Source organism: Blastomyces dermatitidis, assembly GCF_000003525.1.
Source record: "Blastomyces dermatitidis ER-3 genomic scaffold supercont1.1, whole genome shotgun sequence".
Lineage (NCBI taxonomy): Eukaryota > Fungi > Ascomycota > Eurotiomycetes > Onygenales > Ajellomycetaceae > Blastomyces > Blastomyces dermatitidis.
In genome coordinates, this window is record NW_025544774.1 from 5,792,356 (window position 1) to 5,812,161 (window position 19,806).

General features: G+C 39.7%; 6 protein-coding genes and 1 non-coding gene across 8 annotated transcripts; 5 read left to right on the plus strand and 2 right to left on the minus strand.

Moving 5' to 3' along the window:
• The first annotated feature begins 150 nt into the window (after positions 1 to 150).
• Positions 151 to 235, plus strand: BDCG_16205. Its single transcript has one exon. It is a non-coding gene; the product is annotated as a tRNA-Ala (tRNA).
• Positions 176 to 2,001, plus strand: BDCG_00738 (Mn2+ homeostasis protein). The gene is made up of 4 exons (XM_045416246.1): positions 176 to 588; positions 668 to 710; positions 786 to 1,560; positions 1,642 to 2,001. Exons 1-4 carry the CDS (start codon positions 460 to 462, stop codon positions 1,694 to 1,696), a joined length of 1,002 nt encoding a protein of 333 aa, XP_045272016.1. The 5' UTR covers positions 176 to 459; the 3' UTR covers positions 1,697 to 2,001.
• A 14-nt stretch (positions 2,002 to 2,015) lies between these two features.
• On the plus strand, positions 2,016 to 6,671 carry BDCG_00739 (phosphoacetylglucosamine mutase). Its single transcript, XM_045416247.1, has 6 exons — positions 2,016 to 2,276; positions 2,348 to 2,361; positions 2,525 to 2,669; positions 2,735 to 2,749; positions 2,822 to 3,328; positions 3,396 to 6,671. The coding sequence occupies exons 1-6, from the start codon at positions 2,184 to 2,186 to the stop codon at positions 4,257 to 4,259; spliced, it is 1,638 nt and encodes a 545-aa protein (XP_045272017.1). The 5' UTR covers positions 2,016 to 2,183; the 3' UTR covers positions 4,260 to 6,671.
• Positions 4,413 to 6,833, minus strand: BDCG_00740 (ATP-dependent rRNA helicase RRP3). Its single transcript, XM_045416248.1, has 2 exons — positions 6,175 to 6,833; positions 4,413 to 6,091 (listed from the first exon to the last, which is right to left on the minus strand). Exons 1-2 carry the CDS (start codon positions 6,521 to 6,523, stop codon positions 4,992 to 4,994), a joined length of 1,449 nt encoding a protein of 482 aa, XP_045272018.1. The 5' UTR covers positions 6,524 to 6,833; the 3' UTR covers positions 4,413 to 4,991.
• On the plus strand, positions 6,686 to 9,030 carry BDCG_00741 (ribosome biogenesis protein Ssf2). Its single transcript, XM_045416249.1, has 2 exons — positions 6,686 to 6,960; positions 7,046 to 9,030. The coding sequence occupies exons 1-2, from the start codon at positions 6,754 to 6,756 to the stop codon at positions 8,165 to 8,167; spliced, it is 1,329 nt and encodes a 442-aa protein (XP_045272019.1). The 5' UTR covers positions 6,686 to 6,753; the 3' UTR covers positions 8,168 to 9,030.
• BDCG_00742 (riboflavin synthase, alpha subunit) lies at positions 8,267 to 9,732 on the minus strand. The gene is made up of 3 exons (XM_045416250.1): positions 9,372 to 9,732; positions 9,180 to 9,302; positions 8,267 to 9,109 (listed from the first exon to the last, which is right to left on the minus strand). The coding sequence occupies exons 1-3, from the start codon at positions 9,400 to 9,402 to the stop codon at positions 8,550 to 8,552; spliced, it is 714 nt and encodes a 237-aa protein (XP_045272020.1). The 5' UTR covers positions 9,403 to 9,732; the 3' UTR covers positions 8,267 to 8,549.
• Positions 9,499 to 11,748, plus strand: BDCG_00743. 2 transcript variants are annotated; one of them, XM_045416252.1, is made up of 7 exons: positions 9,623 to 9,710; positions 9,771 to 9,936; positions 10,020 to 10,051; positions 10,166 to 10,289; positions 10,379 to 10,883; positions 10,957 to 11,250; positions 11,345 to 11,704. In XM_045416252.1, exons 2-7 carry the CDS (start codon positions 9,916 to 9,918, stop codon positions 11,554 to 11,556), a joined length of 1,188 nt encoding a protein of 395 aa, XP_045279290.1. In that variant the 5' UTR covers positions 9,623 to 9,710; positions 9,771 to 9,915; the 3' UTR covers positions 11,557 to 11,704. The 2 variants fall into 2 exon arrangements, with proteins under 2 accessions (XP_045272021.1, XP_045279290.1); XM_045416251.1 differs by having other exon boundaries at positions 9,499 to 9,936; positions 11,345 to 11,748.
• Positions 11,749 to 19,806: the final 8,058 nt, after the last annotated feature.

Genomic DNA, 19,806 nt, shown 5'->3' on the forward strand with positions numbered 1-19,806 from the left:
AGACTAGCGTGATGAATGAGGCTTGGCAAACGGGTCTGATTCGTCAGAGAGGACAGGGATTAGGTTTAGGGTTAGATCCGGATAGCCCTATGCCCTGGGTACATGTACAAAGCTCTTTATGGTCAAAATGCCTGGTCATTCCCATCTGCTGGGCAATTAGCTCAGTTGGTAGAGCGTTCGCTTTGCACTTAGACCCGCATGCGAAAGGTCGTGATTTCGATTATCACATTGTCCATACCACGAAACTTTTTTTTCTTATCTTTTTATTTTCTTCCCTTCGGATTCTCAAAAGCTGGTGAGTTTGAATAGTATTTTATGGTCTTAATTTAATGCAGCTCGTCGTGCCTGTCTTCCCTTCCGGCTGACACATTTGACATCGCCCGCCAATCTGCCCCAACTGGCCGCCTATGGAGCTTGCCTCATTACCCACCCGCGACACAGGCAGTACGTGTAACAAACATGGCTTCCACGATGAGTGGGAGGCCATTGTACTGGCGATTCCTTGTATTTACAATTTTGGCATTTTTAATTAGCCGGTCTACCGCGTCTTTGGGGGATATGCTCCCAGATTTCAAGGAATGCGTAATGGTAAGCCGTTTTCCATCCAGGAGACACACCTGAAACGGGAATTGGACCATAAACAATTGACGGTTGATGCGCGAAGTAGATATGCAAGACTGAAAATTGCGGTAGTGGAAAGACATCTATACGTAAGAATAGGCTCCTTTTCGCGCACCTTAACAATCTTCATTCTCTGTGCCAAACCTGACTTTGGTGTTTTCAAGCCCTCCACCTCCGCCTCTTACTCTGGGACTGTCCAGCGGAATGTGACTACACATGTCAACACATCATTACGGACCGACGCGTTAACCGCGACCCTCCGATGCTGGACCCCGTTGTCCAATTCCACGGAAAATGGCCCTTCTACCGAACACTAGGCATGCAGGAAGCTTTCTCCGTTATCTTCTCCTTCATGAATCTCCTCGCCCATCACCATGGTATGTCGCGGGTTCGAGAGTCGATACCACCATCGTATCCGTTGCGCAGGTTCTACCTCGCCTTTGGATACTTCGGCTTGGCCAGCTGGGTATTCAGCATGGTTTTCCATACCCGTGATCTGCCCCTGACTGAAAAGCTCGATTACTACGGTGCGGGTGCAAGTGTGATGTATGGGTTATATCTGTCTGTTGTTCGAATACTCCGCCTCGACCAGACACGTCCCCGTTACAAGCCGACGCTGCTCCGGTACTGGACGCTCATCTGTACGGGATTGTACATTGCGCATGTCTCCTACCTGAGCTTCTGGTCGTGGAATTATACGTATAACATGGCGGCAAATGTGGCAGTGGGGATTGTGCAGAATTTCCTGTGGACGTGGTTTAGTATCTCGCGATACCGGAAATACATGAAATCGTGGACGGCATGGCCAGGTATGATAGTTGCGTGGATTATCGTAGCTATGAGTCTGGAGCTGTTGGACTTTCCGCCTTTGTATGGACTTATCGACGCGCATAGTCTGTGGCATTTAGGGACTGTAGTGCCTACTGCTTGGTGGTATTCGTAAGTTTGTCAACATCCTCTTTTTAGTACTTGGCAAGTTTGTATTGCGTTCCCTAATCAGTTGATTATTTTAAAACCTAGGTTCCTTGTCAGGGATGCTCAGGATGACATTGCTGGAGAGCGGGTTAAAGCTTGAATTATATCCATATTCAACTTCTGATGTAAGCTCTATTTGGGTTAGGAAATATTACTGGAGGCATATAGATTTTTATATTGGGGGATATATGAATATATTTTCAGCGGACTCTAGTTATTACATTAGATATATCATTCTTTTGGAAGTTCAATTGGACTGGATTTCGACCTTTTACTTTTATACTTACCCCTCAAGAAGGCTCCCAAGGTTGCTGCACAGTTTTATCTCCTAAGGTCTCACATCCTGGCGCACAGCCAAACAAAGCAAACTGCGTCCTTGGCGCCAACGCAACATCTGACATCGGTCTTGGCAGCCCAAGCGTTCCTCAGCAGCCGTATCGCACCAACCCAACGACTCACGAGCCCACTAGTAACTCTCACTAAGTCATGCCCGCATCCCTCCTCCCCTCCCTTGCTGGCCCTATAAAGCCCCTCGTTCCCACCCACCAGCCGTGGCCTAGCATATCACTCTTTATCCTTCAGTCACCATGGCGTCTTCAATGGTCAAACAAGCAATTGTCGATGCTGCTGCTGCGTACACCAAGCCTGACGGCAAGGTGTTCGAGTATGGCACAGCTGGGGTAAGTTGCCGGTTTCAGCCTTGCAGCAGCTTCTATGGAGATGGTATTCTGACTGGAAATTCCCCTTATAGTTCCGGATGAAAGCGTAAGAGCCCCCGATGGTCTATAATTGTTCACTTTCGAGTCACTTTCGACTCACTTTTGACTCTCCCTAATTTTAAATTTTTAAACTTCCTTTCGTATTTTCTATCTCTCCGCAGCGCAGATGGGCAAGTTAGAACGCTTCTCACATTACTGTGACGATTCAGGGATATCCTCAACACCGTTGTTTTCGCCGTCGGGCTTTTAGCTGGACTTCGCTCAAGAAAATTGAATGGCCAATATATTGGCGTTATGATCACCGCCAGTCACAACCCCGCGGAGGACAATGGCATCAAACTTGTAGATCCAATGGTACGTCGTCGTTCATCTCATGTTTTAAAGGCGGTCCAGAAATACTGACAAATTCATGTTTTCAGGGCGAGATGCTGGAGGTAGGTGTTGTACCCAATTACGTTTCCTTGTAGAGCTGTCGGCTTATTCATTATTTATCCACTGCTTTTTAGGCTGATTGGGAAAAATACGCAACCCGATTGGCAAATTCACCCCTCGAGACTTTGGGAGACGTGTACAACAGCCTTATCAGCGAGATTGAAATTAAGATGGAGAACCCTGCTCGCGTGGTCTTCGCCCGGGATACTCGTGCTTCAGGCTCCCGCCTCGTGGGGGTGATGTCTGCTGCTCTTAGAGCATCCGAAGTCGAGTTTGAAGATTTCAAATATCTGACCACTCCCCAGCTTCATTATATTGTCCGCTGCAAGAATACCTTGGGGACGCCCTATGAATATGGCGAACCTACCGAGCAGGGATATTACCAGAAACTCAGCGGGGCATTCAAAAAAGTGATGAAGGGACGAACCATTAACGGGCCAGTGACTGTTGACTGCGCTAATGGCGTTGGAGGCCCTAAACTTAGAGAGCTGATGAAGTATTTGCCCAATGGTCAGCAAGGCGGGGTGGATATCAATATTGTTAACGACAATGTGATCAATCCTGATAGCCTGAATCATGAGGTAAAATATACATCCCAAATCCCGCCTTTTCGTTTGTACTTTTGGCTGACGATGAGAATTCATGCAGTGCGGCGCAGATTATGTGAAAACAAAACAACGTGCCCCACCATCTTCTAAAGCATCAATCCATGACCGCTGCGCTTCATTTGATGGTGACGCAGATCGACTAGTTTACTATTATCTTGACACTGGCAATGTTTTCAAACTCCTTGACGGTGACCGAATCGCAACACTCGCGGCTTCCTTTATTGGAGACTTAACAAAGAATGCCGGAATAGGACATAAACTCAAGATTGGCGTTGTTCAAACGGCCTATGCAAACGGCTCGAGTACAGACTATATAGAGAAAGTCCTCAAACTACCAGTCATTTGCACCCCAACCGGCGTAAAGCATCTCCACCATGCCGCGTTGAGGTTTGACGTGGGAGTCTACTTTGAAGCCAACGGACACGGAACCGTAACTTTCTCAGAACATGCGCTCAAGACCATCAGATCCGCTGAACCCCAGTCCCCGGCACAACAGTACGCTCTGGAAAGCCTTATTGGTCTAACCGACTTGATAAACCAAGCAGTCGGCGATGCGTTAGCGGACTTACTCCTTGTCGAAGTGATCCTTGCCCACAAAAGTTGGGGCCTTAAGGAATGGATATCAACATACACTGACCTCCCATCACGCCTCGTTCGCATTGAGGTGGCTAATCGGTCAATATTCAAAACCGTCGATGCGGAGCGGAAGCTTGAATCGCCAGCTGGCCTGCAAGCGCGGATCGACGCTCTCCAATCACGATATAACAGGGGTCGGAGTTTTGCCCGTGCTAGTGGAACCGAGGATGCAGTTCGAGTGTATGCTGAAGCTGCGACTCGGTCTGAGGCTGACGATCTGGCTACCCGGGTCGCAAGCTCTGTGCAAGATGCTGGGAAGATAGTCTAAACCCCACAATAGAAAAAGAGGGATTAAAAAGACTATTTGTAAAGGAGACAAAAACCTTCGCAAAAGCCAAAATCGCATCTAACCTTACACATAGACAGTTGAGCGATACCACACTTTGTTCCGTACTTCGAATGTGTGTTACTGCCAATTAGAGTCGACATGAGGAAATCGAGAGAAATGCTGGAAAAATTACCCAGCACATTCTTGGATGTCTTGGGGCCTGGATTGAATATTTATGGCGACTGTTCTTTTCGTTTCTTTTCTTTTTTCTTCTGTATCTTAAAATCAGACTCCTAATCTACAGCTACCCCTGACGAATTGATTATTTTAATTAGGTTTAATTCAAACGCTCTGGATTCGATGAATCCATGTCTCCTATTCAGACATTTTTTCCCCCATACTGTTGTCGAGCTATTTACTTACGGGAGATAAAACATTTGACAAAGGATTCAAGACAAAAATTGAGAACGAAAATTGAAGATGGAATAAACCAGACGGAGTCTCAGGCATCAATTTTACCGAGCCATACTGCGCCTGTGGCCAGTCAAGGTTGATTTTTCGTCTAGGTCACCTGCGAATCGAAATTTTAAGCATTACTCCACCAAAAAGATATCGAACACAAGGAAAGCTACACAATGACCTAGCAATAACAAGGAATAGAGACTGTATAGGCATCACATAGGATATTCATTTTCATTATAATGATTACCATAAATCTAAATCTCACACTCCCTACCCTTCCTCGCGATCCATATCATCCCTTCCTCTCTTGGCGCCCTTCGCCGGCCTTCTTCCCCTCAATGTAGCACCCCTCGACCCCCTCTTCTCATGTAAATCCTTCATCTCCGTAATCGCATGTCGCTGCGCCTCGCCCACCCTATCACTCAGCACCATCACCTCCTCTTTCTCAACTTTATACTCCTCCAATTTCTTGCCCAGCGCATTTTCAATCCGCAGCCACACCTCAAGGTCGTACTGCGTCACAATGTTAAAGGCATGTCCGCTCTTGCCCGCTCGCGCGGTCCGGCCTACGCGATGGATATACGTCTTGCTGTCCGGGGGTAGGTCGAAGTTGAGAACCACGTCGACGGAGGGGATGTCAAGGCCGCGCGCGGCGACGTCCGTGGCGACAAGGATATCGCGACTGCGCGAGCGGAATTTGCTAAGAGCGCCTAGGCGGGAGGACTGGGAGAGCTGGCCGTGGAGCGGGATGGCGCCGAAGCCGAGAGCGCGGAGTAGGATAGCGAGGCGTTGGGTTTCATTGACGGTCCGTGTGAAGACGATGGCGGATTGGCCGGCGTATTCGTTGAGGAGATAGACGAGGTAGAGGTCTTTATATTTGTGGGGAATGAAGAGGTAACTTTGGAGCAGGGTGGAGACGGTTTGGTATTTGCTGCTGGAGATGGAGACGCGGAGAGGGTTGGAGAGGGAGGCGCGCTGGAGGGATTCGACTTTTGAGCTCATGGTTGCGGAGAAGAGGTATGTGCGGCGTTCGCGAGGGAGTACTTTGAGGATTTTGTCGAGTATAGGGCCGAAGTCGAGGTCGAGGAGCCTGTCGGCTTCGTCCATCACGAGATATTTGAGGTTGCGGAGGGAGAAGCCCTTAGTGTTTTCGAGGTGGTCAAGGAGACGGCCTGGTGTCGCGACGACGATGTGAGGTTTCTTCCCCAGCGCGATTGCTTGAGGAACCATGTCCATTCCGCCAACTATGACAGCGCACCGGACCGAGATCAGAGAGCCAAGCGCCTCGAAGGCTCCTGATATTTGGTAGGCTAGTTCTCGTGTGGGTGCCAGTATGAGACCGAATAGGGATTGTGGCTTCTCCATTAGAGCTATTGTACGGGGGAGGTAATTAGCCAGAGTTCTGTCACTGTGAGGGCGCGCGTAGCTCATTGAGCTGTTCTCTTTTATTTACCTTGTAGAATTGGCAAGGCAAATGCGGCCGTCTTCCCGCTTCCCGTCTCCGCCAGGCCGATAAGATCCCGCCCCTGGAGGGCGAGCGGGATTGACTCTGCTTGGATGGGAGTAGGTGATTTGTAGCCTAAAGTTTCACATGCTTCACATAATGAATCAATAATGCCTAGATCTTTGAAAGACTTCGTCACAGCCTCATCTTGCTGTTCCTGTGGGATTTTGTCATCTTGTTCATGGACTCCTGATGCTTGCGATTGTTGCGAGGTTGCTGAACTGGAGGATTCGGGGTCGCTCTCAGTGGGATCTGGCCGAGCTGCGTGAGCCAGCTTCCGCTTCTTCAAAGCCGACATTTTGGACAATAAATAATAATCCCTAGATAAATACGGATATATGTAACTAGAGCCAATCCTCGCTGGTGGTTATTAAAAAAGCCGGTTTTGTTGATTCTCCGCACAAAATATTTTTTGATATCCCGCAAAATCATTGTTCCGGACTAGCAGAATTTCGAAAAGAAATATATCTTTCGAAACACAAACAAACTGGGCTCTAGTCACATTACATTAAAGAACGAGTTTTAGTCATGGCGAAAAGACGCATGAAGAAGCGGACTCACCTCCGTGCTGCAAATGCAAGCAATGTCACTCCTAGAAGTGCCTCTGCGTCGATGCAAAAGACCCCAAGAAGTATGGTGATTCGGGTCGGTGCTGGGGAGATCGGACCGAGTGTTAGCCAGCTGGTGAAAGATGTGCGGGCCATGATGGAGCCAGATACAGCCAGTCGACTGAAGGTAAGAGCAGTTTTTTAAATTATCAGATATGAATACATATGTGGTTTTTATTCCTGCTAACATGCTCTATTCGCCTCAATGGTAGGAACGGAAATCGAACAAACTGAAGGACTACACTGTCATGACAGGGCCTCTGGGGGTAACACATCTACTTTTATTCTCAAGGTCCAGTACAGGAAATACAAACTTTCGCCTTGCCCTTGCTCCCCGAGGACCTACCCTTCACTTCAGAGTTGAAAATTATTCGCTGTGCAAAGACGTGATCAAGGCGTTAAAACATCCAAAGGGATCGGACAAGCTCCATTTAACTCCTCCATTACTAGTAATGAATAACTTCATGTCTTCGAAAACAGACGATGAAAATCCCTCCTCGAAGGCTGTCCCTAAACACCTCGAATCTCTTACGACAACTGTTTTCCAGTCTCTCTTCCCCCCAATCTCTCCCCAAACCACCCCATTATCCTCAATACGTCGCATCATGTTGTTAAATAGAGAGCTGTCCCCAGAGCAAACAGAGGACGGCTCGTATATCATAAATCTCCGCCATTATGCCATCACCACCAAGAGGACTGGCATACCGAAACGGATACGGCGCCTTGATCCGAAGGAACAACGACGTAGGGATCGAAAGGCCGGAGCTCTCCCAAACCTTGGAAAATTAGATGATGTGGCAGATTATCTCCTAGACCCATCAGCCGCCGGTTATACGTCTGCTAGTGAAACTGAGCTCGACACCGACGCTGAAGTTGAAGTAATGGAGGCCACAGCCAAAAAAGTCCTGAATAAGCGTGAATTACAACGAATGAAGGCGGGAGAAAGGAAGTCATCGACACAATCGGATCCAAGCGTCGAAAAGAGGGCGGTAAAACTAGTGGAATTGGGTCCGCGGATGAAATTGAAACTGACCAAAGTCGAAGAGGGATTGTGTGGCGGCAAAGTCTTATGGCATCATGTTCTCACCAAGACAGAGGCAGAGACTAAACAGTTGGATGAGGCCTGGGAGAAGAAACGCAGAGAGAAGGAACAGAGACGAAAAGAACAAAAGGAAAATGTTGAAAGGAAGCGGAAAGAAAGGGGCAAGGGCGCAAAGGATGCAGATAAAGATGGCGGGGTTGAGGGGGAGGATGAGGATATCGATGAGGATTGGGATAGCGAGGATTTCGATGATCTTGATGAAGAGATGGAAGACGCACCTGCCGATGATTAGAAGTCTATGTGTCTCGCTTTATGGGGCCTCTGCTGCCTATTTTAAATACGCCTTTTTGCTCTCTTTCTTTGCATTCACATTTTAGGACTTATAGGGGGAAATATTAGGAGTTCCAAGGGAGGTCTTCAATAAAGTTGCGGGCTTTTTACCCGAAATAGACAAAATAATGTTGCTCTGATTAATTTTCATGATCTTGATTGATTGACATATCTTAGTATTAACTCGATCCATTTTCCCTTCTGGTCTTGCACTTCAATTCAGGCACTGTTCAAATTTGTTCAATGCTGGGTATGGTGAAATTTCAATGTTACCTGATGCGACAGATTTACGCAAGTACACGAGTGGATATAACTTTTCATAGTATGGTCAAGATCATACCATCCTAAGATGTTGAAGCCCGTAGCTTTTCTTCCACCAGCCTCCCTACCATCTTCTCCAATATAGCAGAGTTGCTCCCACCTCCCTGTCCTTCAAAGTAGCATTGAACGCTCTTCTCAACGTACTTACCAACGATATCAATTTCAACATTAACATCCTCCCCCGGCTGCTTCTTAGCTGTCACAATCTTCTCTTGGGTATAAGCAATCAACATAATCTCAAACCATCCCTCTTCACCATCCACCACTTTGGTCACCGTTAAACTTGCGCCGTCCAATGTAACATATCCCTTCTCAACAATATATCTCAACACGCTCTTGTCCCGTGGCTGAAGGCGGAAGGTCAGCGCATTGCCATCTGGAGTGACAGATAGAATTTTTGCGATGGTGTCGACATGGCCTTGGACGAAGTGGCCGCCCATGCGTGTTGAGGCAGTGACAGAACGTTCAAGATTGACGCCAGAGCCCTTTGTGAGAGAGCCCAGATTCGTGCGGCGCAAGGTTTCAGGAGCGACGCCGACCTTAAAGGAAGATTTGTCGAAGGCGGTTACGGTGAGGCATGTTCCTGTGAACTTTTAGGGAAGGCTCCACTGCAGCTATTTTTATGAAGCGGGGTCACTAAATGTGCAACATACCGTTGACGCATATGCTGTCGCCCAGATGGCAGTCCGTAAGTATTTCCTCGCAATTGGAAATGGTCAGAGACGTCCCCCCGCCTCCCCTAGCTGTCTCATCCTGAGCTTCTAGCGACGTGACCGCTGTTGGGGGAGTGTTAGCGGTGTGCAAGATGGCCGCAGCGGGGTGGCATCAAATAGCAGCTTACTTACAGCCGATCTTCTCAACCAAGCCGGTAAACATGGCAATATGCTTTAATTAATATCTTCACAAATGAATCAAGCCCCGTTTGGATTTTTGGCGTGCCGTAGTATCGCCTGGCAGGTCTCTGCTATTTATTTCGGCTGTTGTTGATTTTACCGGCAATACCGAGTCCGCTGCCAATTGCTGGGCTTAGCCTTTCACGGGACAATCGGTTCGGTTCGGCACCGAGTTTACTTGGGCCCCCCTACGCAGCATGCAATGTTGGTGCTCCGCTATACCGAAAGGACAAAGTAGTTTAGAAAAGTAGAAACCTTGCGCCATGAACTTCTACCAACTCAGGTTTTCTTGTGGGTTGATCTGCACGCTCCCTATACTTACACGATGAAGTCGTATCTGACTTTGAGAAGCATTGTGACGAGATCCAACCCTTTGCCCTCAAGGAGCCATACCTTGGCTACTGCCCCGGCTAAATGGCGGAGCTTCGCAACCACCGCGACGGCATCCACCCAGAATGCCGAAAACCTCCCACTTGCCGGAATCCGCGTTCTGGATATGTCAAGAGTTCTTGCGGGCGTAAGTCGATGTTTCCAGTTGTTTATGAGTTATCTGGAGATTTTCGGCGGGCTGACAGCTTCTCTGACGCTCTCGTTTGCTAGCCATACTGCACTCAAATTCTTGGGGATTTAGGGTACGTAACTACACCTCCGGAGCAAGAATCTGGCGGAGTAATTTCAGTTTGACATTCTCAGGACTGTCAATACATTATTGGCTGTAACGTGTTAACACATTACTATACATGTAGTGCGGAAATCATCAAGATTGAGCATCCAGTCCGCGGCGATGACACCAGGGCTTGGGGACCCCCTTTCGCCAAATATAAGGACGGCACCAAAGAGGGACCGGGAGAGAGCGCATATTATCTATCGGTATTGCTAAAAAAAAGCTCATAGCCACAGGCTGTTTTGAACAAATGGAAACCAATATGTTCGGTCCGACTGACCCACCCGGCATATAGGTAAACCGCAACAAGAAATCTCTCGGACTATCCTTCGCCCATCCTTCCGGCGTCGAAATCCTCCATAAGCTTGTAAAAGAGTGTGACGTTCTGGTGGAGAACTATATCCCCGGATCACTGAAGAAATACAAAATGGACTACGATACTGTGAAAGCTATTAACCCGAAGTTGATATACGCAAGTATTACCGGGTATGGGCAGACTGGTCCCTATAGCCAACGGGCAGGATACGACGTCATGGTTGAGGCTGAGATGGGCTTGATGCATATCACTGGTTCTCGCGACGGACCTCCAGTGAAAGTTGGTGTCGCCGTTACGGATCTAACCACGGGACTTTATACATCTAATGCTATTATGGCAGCATTGCTGGGCCGAGCGAGAACTGGGAAAGGCCAACATATCGATGCGTGTTTGAGTGATTGTCAGGTCGCCACGTTATCGAATCTGGCAAGTTCTGCATTAATCAGCGGTGAAAAAGATTCTGGCCGATGGGGAACTGCTCATCGTAAGTACTATTTTATACTTCCCCCGCTTTGTTAACCACACATCCATACTGAGGCTGAGATTTACCCTTGTAGCTTCTATCGTACCGTATCGTGCATATAAAACGAAAGACGGTGATATTCTTCTTGGAGGCGGAAATGACAAGCTCTTTGGTGTGTTATGTGACAGACTAGGCCAGCCAGAATGGAAGGCAGACGAGCGTTTTGTCAGAAACAACCTTCGAGTTAAGAATAGAGATGTCTTGGATAAGATGATCGAAGACAGAACAAGGCAGAGGACTACTCAGGAGTGGCTTGAGATACTCGAAGGTAGCGGCATGCCATACTCCGCTATCAATGATATCCAGGGGACCCTTAACCATTCACATGGTATGTTTTCAGCACCTCGGCTTTTCTTTCCTTTACTTAATAAAATGAAAACTATTATGATATCCGGTCTCTAATTCTTGATATGAATAAACAGTGCTGGCCCGAGATATGGTTGTAGAGGTAGACCATCCAACCTGCGGACCTATGAAACTTGTCAACACGCCCATCAAGTATTCTGATGCCAAGCCTGGTGTTAGAACACCCCCCCCGACCCTGGGCCAGCATAGCGACGAGGTCCTTCGAGATCTCGTGGATCTTGGGGAGAACGAGATTGCGCAACTGAAGAAGGATGGAGTTGTTGCTTAGATACATAGATAAAATAGATATTAATCGTGCCGCTGCTTACTCACTCACCTCTAGTGAGTGTGTCACACCAAAACAATAAAAACACTGAAATGATAAAAATCTTGTAAATTCTTAATCTTCATTAATTTAATTTAATTAATAATTATCACAATGTTGAATAAAGATGAAAATATTGAAGAGTGTATTTAACAAGTCATAACTGTCTATTAAAAAAATTCAAAACTTAAAATATTATCTCTTTTATAAGAATTTAATGTCTTCTATCAACATTTTCAAGCACATATCAATGAAAGAAATTCAAATACTGTGAAGATATTAGTTAATAAAAGATGAAATAAGAGTTAGAAGAATATAATTAAATAATAAATCAAGCTACTAGATGAAAAAAATTACTTCTTCACAGCTAAACATATTCAAGATTTCATGAATTTAATTCTTAAATATTATTATATAGATTTTACTATCTTTCTTTTAAAAGTCAGTGAAATATAAATATACAGATTTATTAAACATTTATTTAAGTATAAAAAAATAAAGCAAAAGTCAATAAATTTGAAATAACTATTAAATACAAATATTAAAAATATTAAAATCTGATTTAACTATTTTTACATGCTATTTAAGTAGTATAAGTTTCATATCTATGATGTTTACAACTTTGATGAAATTAAATTTTAAGAAAAATAAAAAAGAGAAGAATAACTTATAACTATAACAGACTGTATCTGATTATAAGATTATTTTATTACACTTCATAGCATAAGAGGCCTACACTGAATAGATCAGTATAATATTAATAGATCTTATGTAATGAAGAGAAAAATGTTAGAGAAGAAAAAGAAAGAGAAAGTATGAGAATTAGTAATTAAAGTAAATATTTATACATGTATGTGATGATATATGCAGTGAGGCTTCAGAGTGAAAGAATCTATATATATTCATAGTAGCTGAGAATCAGCAATTGAGAATGACTAAGAATTAAAGCATATATATTCAAGAATAAAGCAGTTGAAATCTGTAAAGTGTAATGAAATAGTCTATATAATTAATCAGACACAGTCTGTCATATTTAGACTGACTGCTGAGACTATGAATTTCACATTTGATCTCATTTGATCTGGTCTCATACATTTCTTGGCGTGAATCCTGCTGGGACTGGCTATCAAAAAAACATGCAAAGTGACTATATATCAGATTTTAAAATGAAATCATGACTTGAAAAAAATGAGAAAGTGATTTCATTTGATCTCATTTAGTTTCATTCTTGGCATAAAGTTACTATTTTTAGACATTTTAAGGTTTTTTTTAGACTATTTTTAATTTTTTAAAAAGTAATGCTTTTTGATAACACTCAAATGAGATTTAAAGTCATTTAAAGCAATAAAAATAATTTAAATTAAGAAGTGAAAATCATGGTCTCATTTGAAAAATGTGATAAGAGTAGACAGTAAGTCTCACTGAGACAGTATGAGACTACTATCTAATGTTAAAACTGTGTAATGAGATCAGTTGAATTGATAATGAGACTATTAAAAAATCTGATTCTGATTTCAGACACGGTCACACAATCAGTCTAGTTATATTAGTCTCTCTCTTTCAGAAGCAGTTGTTATCAGTTAAGAATCACTGTTTCAGATAACACAGAACTCAGAGTTCAGATTAGTTAATTATAGCTGACTTATTTTATAAAATATTATCAGCTGTAGCTGTGAAGTCTTTTATTAAGAATATCTTCAATCTCTCACTCAAGTTTATTGTCTTCTTCTATGATTTCTGACAGCTATCAATTGAAAGTCAGTTAAGAAGAGAACAGATTGATAATAGTACAGTGAAGCAAGCTTGTATAAAAGATATTATAAATCTCTGATAATATATTAAGACAGTAGTTATAACTATCTAGAACTTCTATCACTTTATATCTAATATGATGATAATCTAGTGTATAAAATGAACATATAATTTATATATTCTTGAGATTCAATTATACAAGGTCTTCTATCTTATACTACTCTGTAGAATCTTATCAGATATTAATTTAATTTTCTTAATCTTGTTTCACAGTTATCTTGAAGATCTCTGCTCAGTTACAGACATCTCAGAGCTTTATTATTATATTATCAGTAATTTGAATCAGACTGCAGAGATTCAGTGTGAACTGTGTAGTCTCTAGAAGATTCAGTACTTTCATATAATATTTATATATAAGAAAGAACAGACTTATATCTATTAAAATAACATCTTGATCATTAATAGCAATTTCTGTGTGTAGAAGAAGATTATGTCAATTATCTTATAAGTAATTATAGAACTTATAAAGATAATTCTTCACAGTCTGAATTATTCATTTTGATATATTATCAGTCTCAGAGTGATAGATAGTTAACAGATAGTATATAATCTTGAGAATTTAACAGATTCTTATTCAGAGAGTACTTATAAATTAACAGCTCTGATCTGATACTATAGATCTCAGTAATTCATATATCTGATAGAACAGACTTTATAAAAAAGCTTCAGTAACTTGTTCAGTATTCATTCTATTACAAGATTTTAATATTATATCTTTGCTTAATTAATTCATAATGACTAGAATGTTTCTACAACTCTTACTCTCAGAGAGATTGATAGTGAAGTTAATTATTACATCTCACTAGATTCTATCAGAGATATCAAGCAGTTTCAGCAGATCTTTTCTACAGTTCTTTTATAAGATAATAGAAGAATAATAGTTACAGTTTCAGATAAAGCATCTGATACTGTTTAATATCTCAGATCAGTAGAATTCTCAGAAGATTATTCTATACAGTTGTTCACAGTCTGAATAATCAGTTATATATAAATCATGCATCTCTTGTATTATTCAAGTGTGTAAGAGTTTAGAGTGAGAGACTCAGCATCATTTATAAAATTATAGAATATTATTATTATTAATTGAACATTCTGAGATGTTAGTTCTTATACATAGTTCTGAGAGAAATCAGAGTGCTTCTTATCATACTGCTTCAGTAAGTACTTGAAGAAGTTTATCAGTTTGAGCTGTTACATATTATAGTTTATCTAGTGTAGATTCAGAAGAAGTTGAGATATCAGTATCAGTGTTAGTTTGAAGAGAAAGTATTCTAATCAGAGAAGTGTATATAATATCATGAGTTGTTCTATTTTGATCAACTAATATCTTCAGATCTAGAAGTTAGTGTTCTCAGTTCATTCAATGAGTGTCTGCTACATCAGAAGACATATCTTGCTCTCATTATAAGAGAGTATCTATTATTAAGTTCTGACTGCTGAGATAGTAGTGTATTATAAAATGAAAGCAGCTTAAGAACTCAGATTATTATATCTATTATTCAGTAAGTTTATAAGTAGTTATAAAGTATTTGAGATTCTTATAATCTGTTATTATTTCAAATTCAGAGACACTTCAGAGTTCAGAGTCTCATTCTTTTAAATAGTGTATAATTGTAAGAAGTTTCTTATTATAGATCTTATAATTATATTCAGTGAGACTCAGTTTCTTAGATATGAAGATATATAATTATAGAATATCTTCATTATTATATTATAATATCACTTCTTCTATCACATAGTCAGAGAAATCAGTCTCAACAACTATCTCATAATCAGAATCAAATATTATCAGTAGAGAGATATTAATAAACATCTTCTTTATCTATGTAAATACAGCTTCAGTATTCACTGATTATTGAAATACTGAGTCTTTCTTAGTAAGATCTGTAAGTGATCTTGTAATATCTGAGAAGTTTCATATAAATCATCAACAGAAGTTAGTGAATTCAATGAAGCTTTATATATCTTTCACAGTATATAAAGCTTCTCATTCAAAGATGACAGAGATCTTCTCAGAATTCATTCAAATTTTCTTATCAGCTTCTATGATGAAATCTAAGTATTTAGTACTCTTAACTTTGAAATTACACTTGTTAATATCAATTGATAGTTCTGCTTCTTATAGTTATTATAATATTCTTCACACATACTCTTGATACTCTTTTTTGAATTTATTAGTGAAGATGAGAATGTCATCTAGATAAGCAGATGCAAACTTATCAAGGAAATTTCAGAGTGCTCAGTTAATATACTTCTTAAATATACTGAGAGCATTAGTCAGTTCAAAGAGTGTGACTATTCATTCAAAGAGATTATAATATGTTCAGAATGCTGTAAGTTATTCATCTTCTTCAGCAATACAAATCTTATGAAATACAGTGATGACATCTAGCTTTGTAAATCATTGAGCTCACTCAATCTATGCTAGAGTTTCATTGATGTGTGATTCAAAGGTTGCTTGAGCCAGCGTACGATTACAGGCGTACGCCGGCTTCTTATATATCGTACGCTAAATTAATTAGTGGCTGCTATGACTCCTTTACACTTATAAGCAAGTTCAGAAGCAGCTGCATTATTATTCAACAGTTATACATTCTTTCAAATCACATCCTCTCTCATCAGATTCAGTCACACTCATATGATCATGTCATACACTCTAGCTTCATGCGAATTAGCTCACTACTAGACTGACCGTGTGACCGTGTCTGGGACCAGGACTAGATTTTTTGATAGTCTCATTACCAATTCGACTGATCCCATTACACGGTTTTAACATTATATAGTGATCCCATACTGTCCCAGTGGGACTTACTGTCTACTCTTGTCACATTTTCCAAATGGGACCATGATTTCCACTTCTCATTTTAAATTATTTTTATTGCTTTAAATGACTTTAAATCTCATTTGAGTGTTACCAAAAAGCGTTACTTTTTAAAAAATTAAAAATAGTCTAAAAAAAACCTTAAAAGGTCTAAAAATAGTAACTTTATGCCAAGAATGGGACTAAATGGGACCAAATGGGACCACTTTCTCATTTTTTTCAAGTCATGGTTCCATTTTAAGATCTGATATATAGTCACTTTACATGTTTTTTTGATAGCCAGTCCCAGTGGGATTCACGCCAAGAAATGTATGAGACCAGACCAAATGAGACCAAACATGAAATTCATGGTCCCGGCGGCCAGTCTACTCACTACTAGTATTTCATAATTATATAATCTATCTCTGATTCAGCTAGTATTCTGTATACACTCTCACAAAGAAACTTTTACTATATTACATCACTTATTCACTAACTTTTCTTATTCTTCAATCATCTTCTTTATTATCATCATTATTGAACATTATCATCATTCAAGATTTCTACTTCTTCTTTTATTCAACTCTTTCTATCTGTTTATCTATTATATTATACACATTTCTGACAATGGCCTCTCATTCTCACAATAAGTATTATTATAGTGTTCATATCAGACAGTTTATTAGCAGTAAGTGTAATATGTTATGAAACATGATCAGGACTTGTTTATCTTCTAATAATTATCAGAATATATTATCATGAATAATATATCTTCTTCATCTTCTTATACACTCTCAATTATTTTTCTTCTCAGTGAGTTTCTGATCATGTTTTCTGACACAATTTTGCATAGACACAGATGCTGATATGTTTGTTTTTATTTACATAGAATCTTCACATGTTGACAGATCTGTGTTCACTGATAATAGTGAACTCAATGTTAAATCATTGATCAAGAACTTGAAGAATATAATAATGAAGAAATTGTCTCTATTATGTATAGTTAGATCTTCTGCATTCTCTTCTACTCTCTCTGTTTCTTTCTCTACTACTTCTTCTCAATCTTCTATATCTACTTCTATGTCTGATTCTCTCACTTCTGCTATCTCTGTTTCTATAATTCTCACTTCTGCTACTTCTGGTTTTATCATCTCTGCTTTTATTATCAGCTCTTTCTGTTTCAAGAAGATGTTGTATAGACTTAATAAATCACATTTCTCAGTATATACACTCTCACTCTTCTTATCAACTCTCAGAATGATTTATTATATAAAGACTATATATAATACAACTATCTGAAGCTTGATCACAGACACTGATTATTATATTTATTTTAAATATTTATAATGAGATAATTATTCATTTATATCAGAGAATCATCTCTCTTCTCAACAGTGTTAAAATTATAAGTCTTTTTCTTTTTCATCTTTTCTTTCTGATACTGATTTTTCTATTCTTAGAAGAAATCATTATAAGTTTTACTGTGTATGAAGTTATAATATTCACAGATATTAAGAAGCTTTTTACAACTGTAAAATTTAATATTATAAAGATATCTGCTCTGATAAATTTCTTCAGAATAATAGATTTATATTAGTTTATTCTCTGATATCTGTCATCTGACTTTGTGATGCAGATAAAAGATATTTATGTTTTTAAAAATGAAAATGCAGATATTGTACTCTTTTACACTCACAGACATGAGACTTGTATGTCTTATCTAAGATATTATTATAAGAATGAGCTGTTCACACACTGTATTCTACTTTCTGCATTTTCTCATGTCTCTCTCTCTCTTTCTGAGAAGCCTTGTGTGTGTTGTAATTGTATATACAACTCTAAGATCAGTGAGTGTTTATTCAGTAACTATTCTTATCTCTGATTTTATAATTTTCATACACTAATAATGATTCTTAGTTGCTTCAGTGTCAGAGATCATTCTAATTTAAGATGATAATATCACTGAGACTACTCTCTTCTGCTTTCAAGCTTCTTCTGTCACTTTCTCTCTCTTCTCTGTGAGAAAGATTGTGTGCACACTGAGTTGTAAGTATTCAGTCTCAGATAACTTTCATCATTTATTCAGTTCTGTATCTTTCTCTTTCATTTCTTCTATCTCTGTTCTCTCTGCTCTGACTTCTGATTCTGTGAGTCTCGCGCTCTTCTTCAATTTTTCTATGTATATGCATACATATTTCTATATTGAGATTTCAGTCAATCTTGTGATAAATGATATTAATGCTGTACACAGAGCAGTAGAGGAATTGAAAACATGTATAGTGTTGTTGTAAGAGCAGCTTACAGCTCTCAAATCTCTTATAGATCTTGAGTTTTAAGATTTTCTTTGTTTTTGATGTTTTTCAGATAATGTGGTGTTGAAAATAGATTAAACATGTGATATATGAAAATAAATGAGATGTGTATAATAACATTTGTCTTTCACAGCTGACTCTTACAGTTGATAATTAATTCATTATCTCTTTTCTTTTCTTATACTTTTTTTTTATCTGCTAGTTACTACTCTTATATAATCTCTATATGATACAGTATTCAGTGACTAGATTCAGCAGCTTTCATCTTTTATAATTCTGTCTTATATATTATACTGTCTCTCTTCACTCACTCAGATCACTACAGTGAACAGCTTATTAAAACTAATCTCACTCAATCTCTGAGCATTCTCAGAAATTAAGATGACTTAGTCTCATATATCTGTGAATATTTCAGATAGTTTATTCTTTGTAATCTTCATAATTGAACTAGTATAAACAGTTGAATTCAACTCTGAATCTCTTTTTCTTCTATAATCTGATTTATATACAAGTCTGCTGCTTTAAGACTGCTCTTTACTGTATTACATTCACTGTCTGCAGTGTGTTATTATACAATCAGCTACAGTCTTATTACTTATTAAAGTATAACATTCATCTGATTTCTTTATTACTTCTTATTCTTTTCTTATAATTATGAAAAGATCAGAATAAGTGAGATTATTTGATTTATAAGTATCTATGATTTCTCTTACTTTGTGAGACTTTTCAATTGTAAGTCTCTTCTTTTTCAATACTGATAATAGTACTATGAATAATTATAATCTGCTCAGGTCTTATATCTTTACTTTTATAAGTTATAAATAATTTATTAAGTTATATAAGACTTGTTCCTCTGATTCTTTCAATGCATATATTTTCAGAGAATGTGATTTGAGTATTTTATATAACTTAAATCATCTAGATTGAAACTTCTCAGAACTCTTATTGTGTATAAGAACTTATATTCTTATCTTAAAACTTGATTTCTTAACTAGTGAGTCTTATATTCTTTTCAATTGAATTGCTCAGTTCAGAAGTAACTTATTAGCTTTTATATATATATAACTGATCTCTTTCAATCTTGATTCTGTGTCTGTAACTGTTATATCTGTGACTGTTGTATCTGTAACTACTGTTTTCTCTCTCATCTTCTCTGAAGCATTCTTCAGAATGTGTGAATGCAATTCATACAACAGGTAGAATAATGAACACTTAAAGACTGCATGCTGCTGAATTCGTGTGACTAATAGCATCTGCCTGAGATATTCATCTCATAATCTCATAGACTTG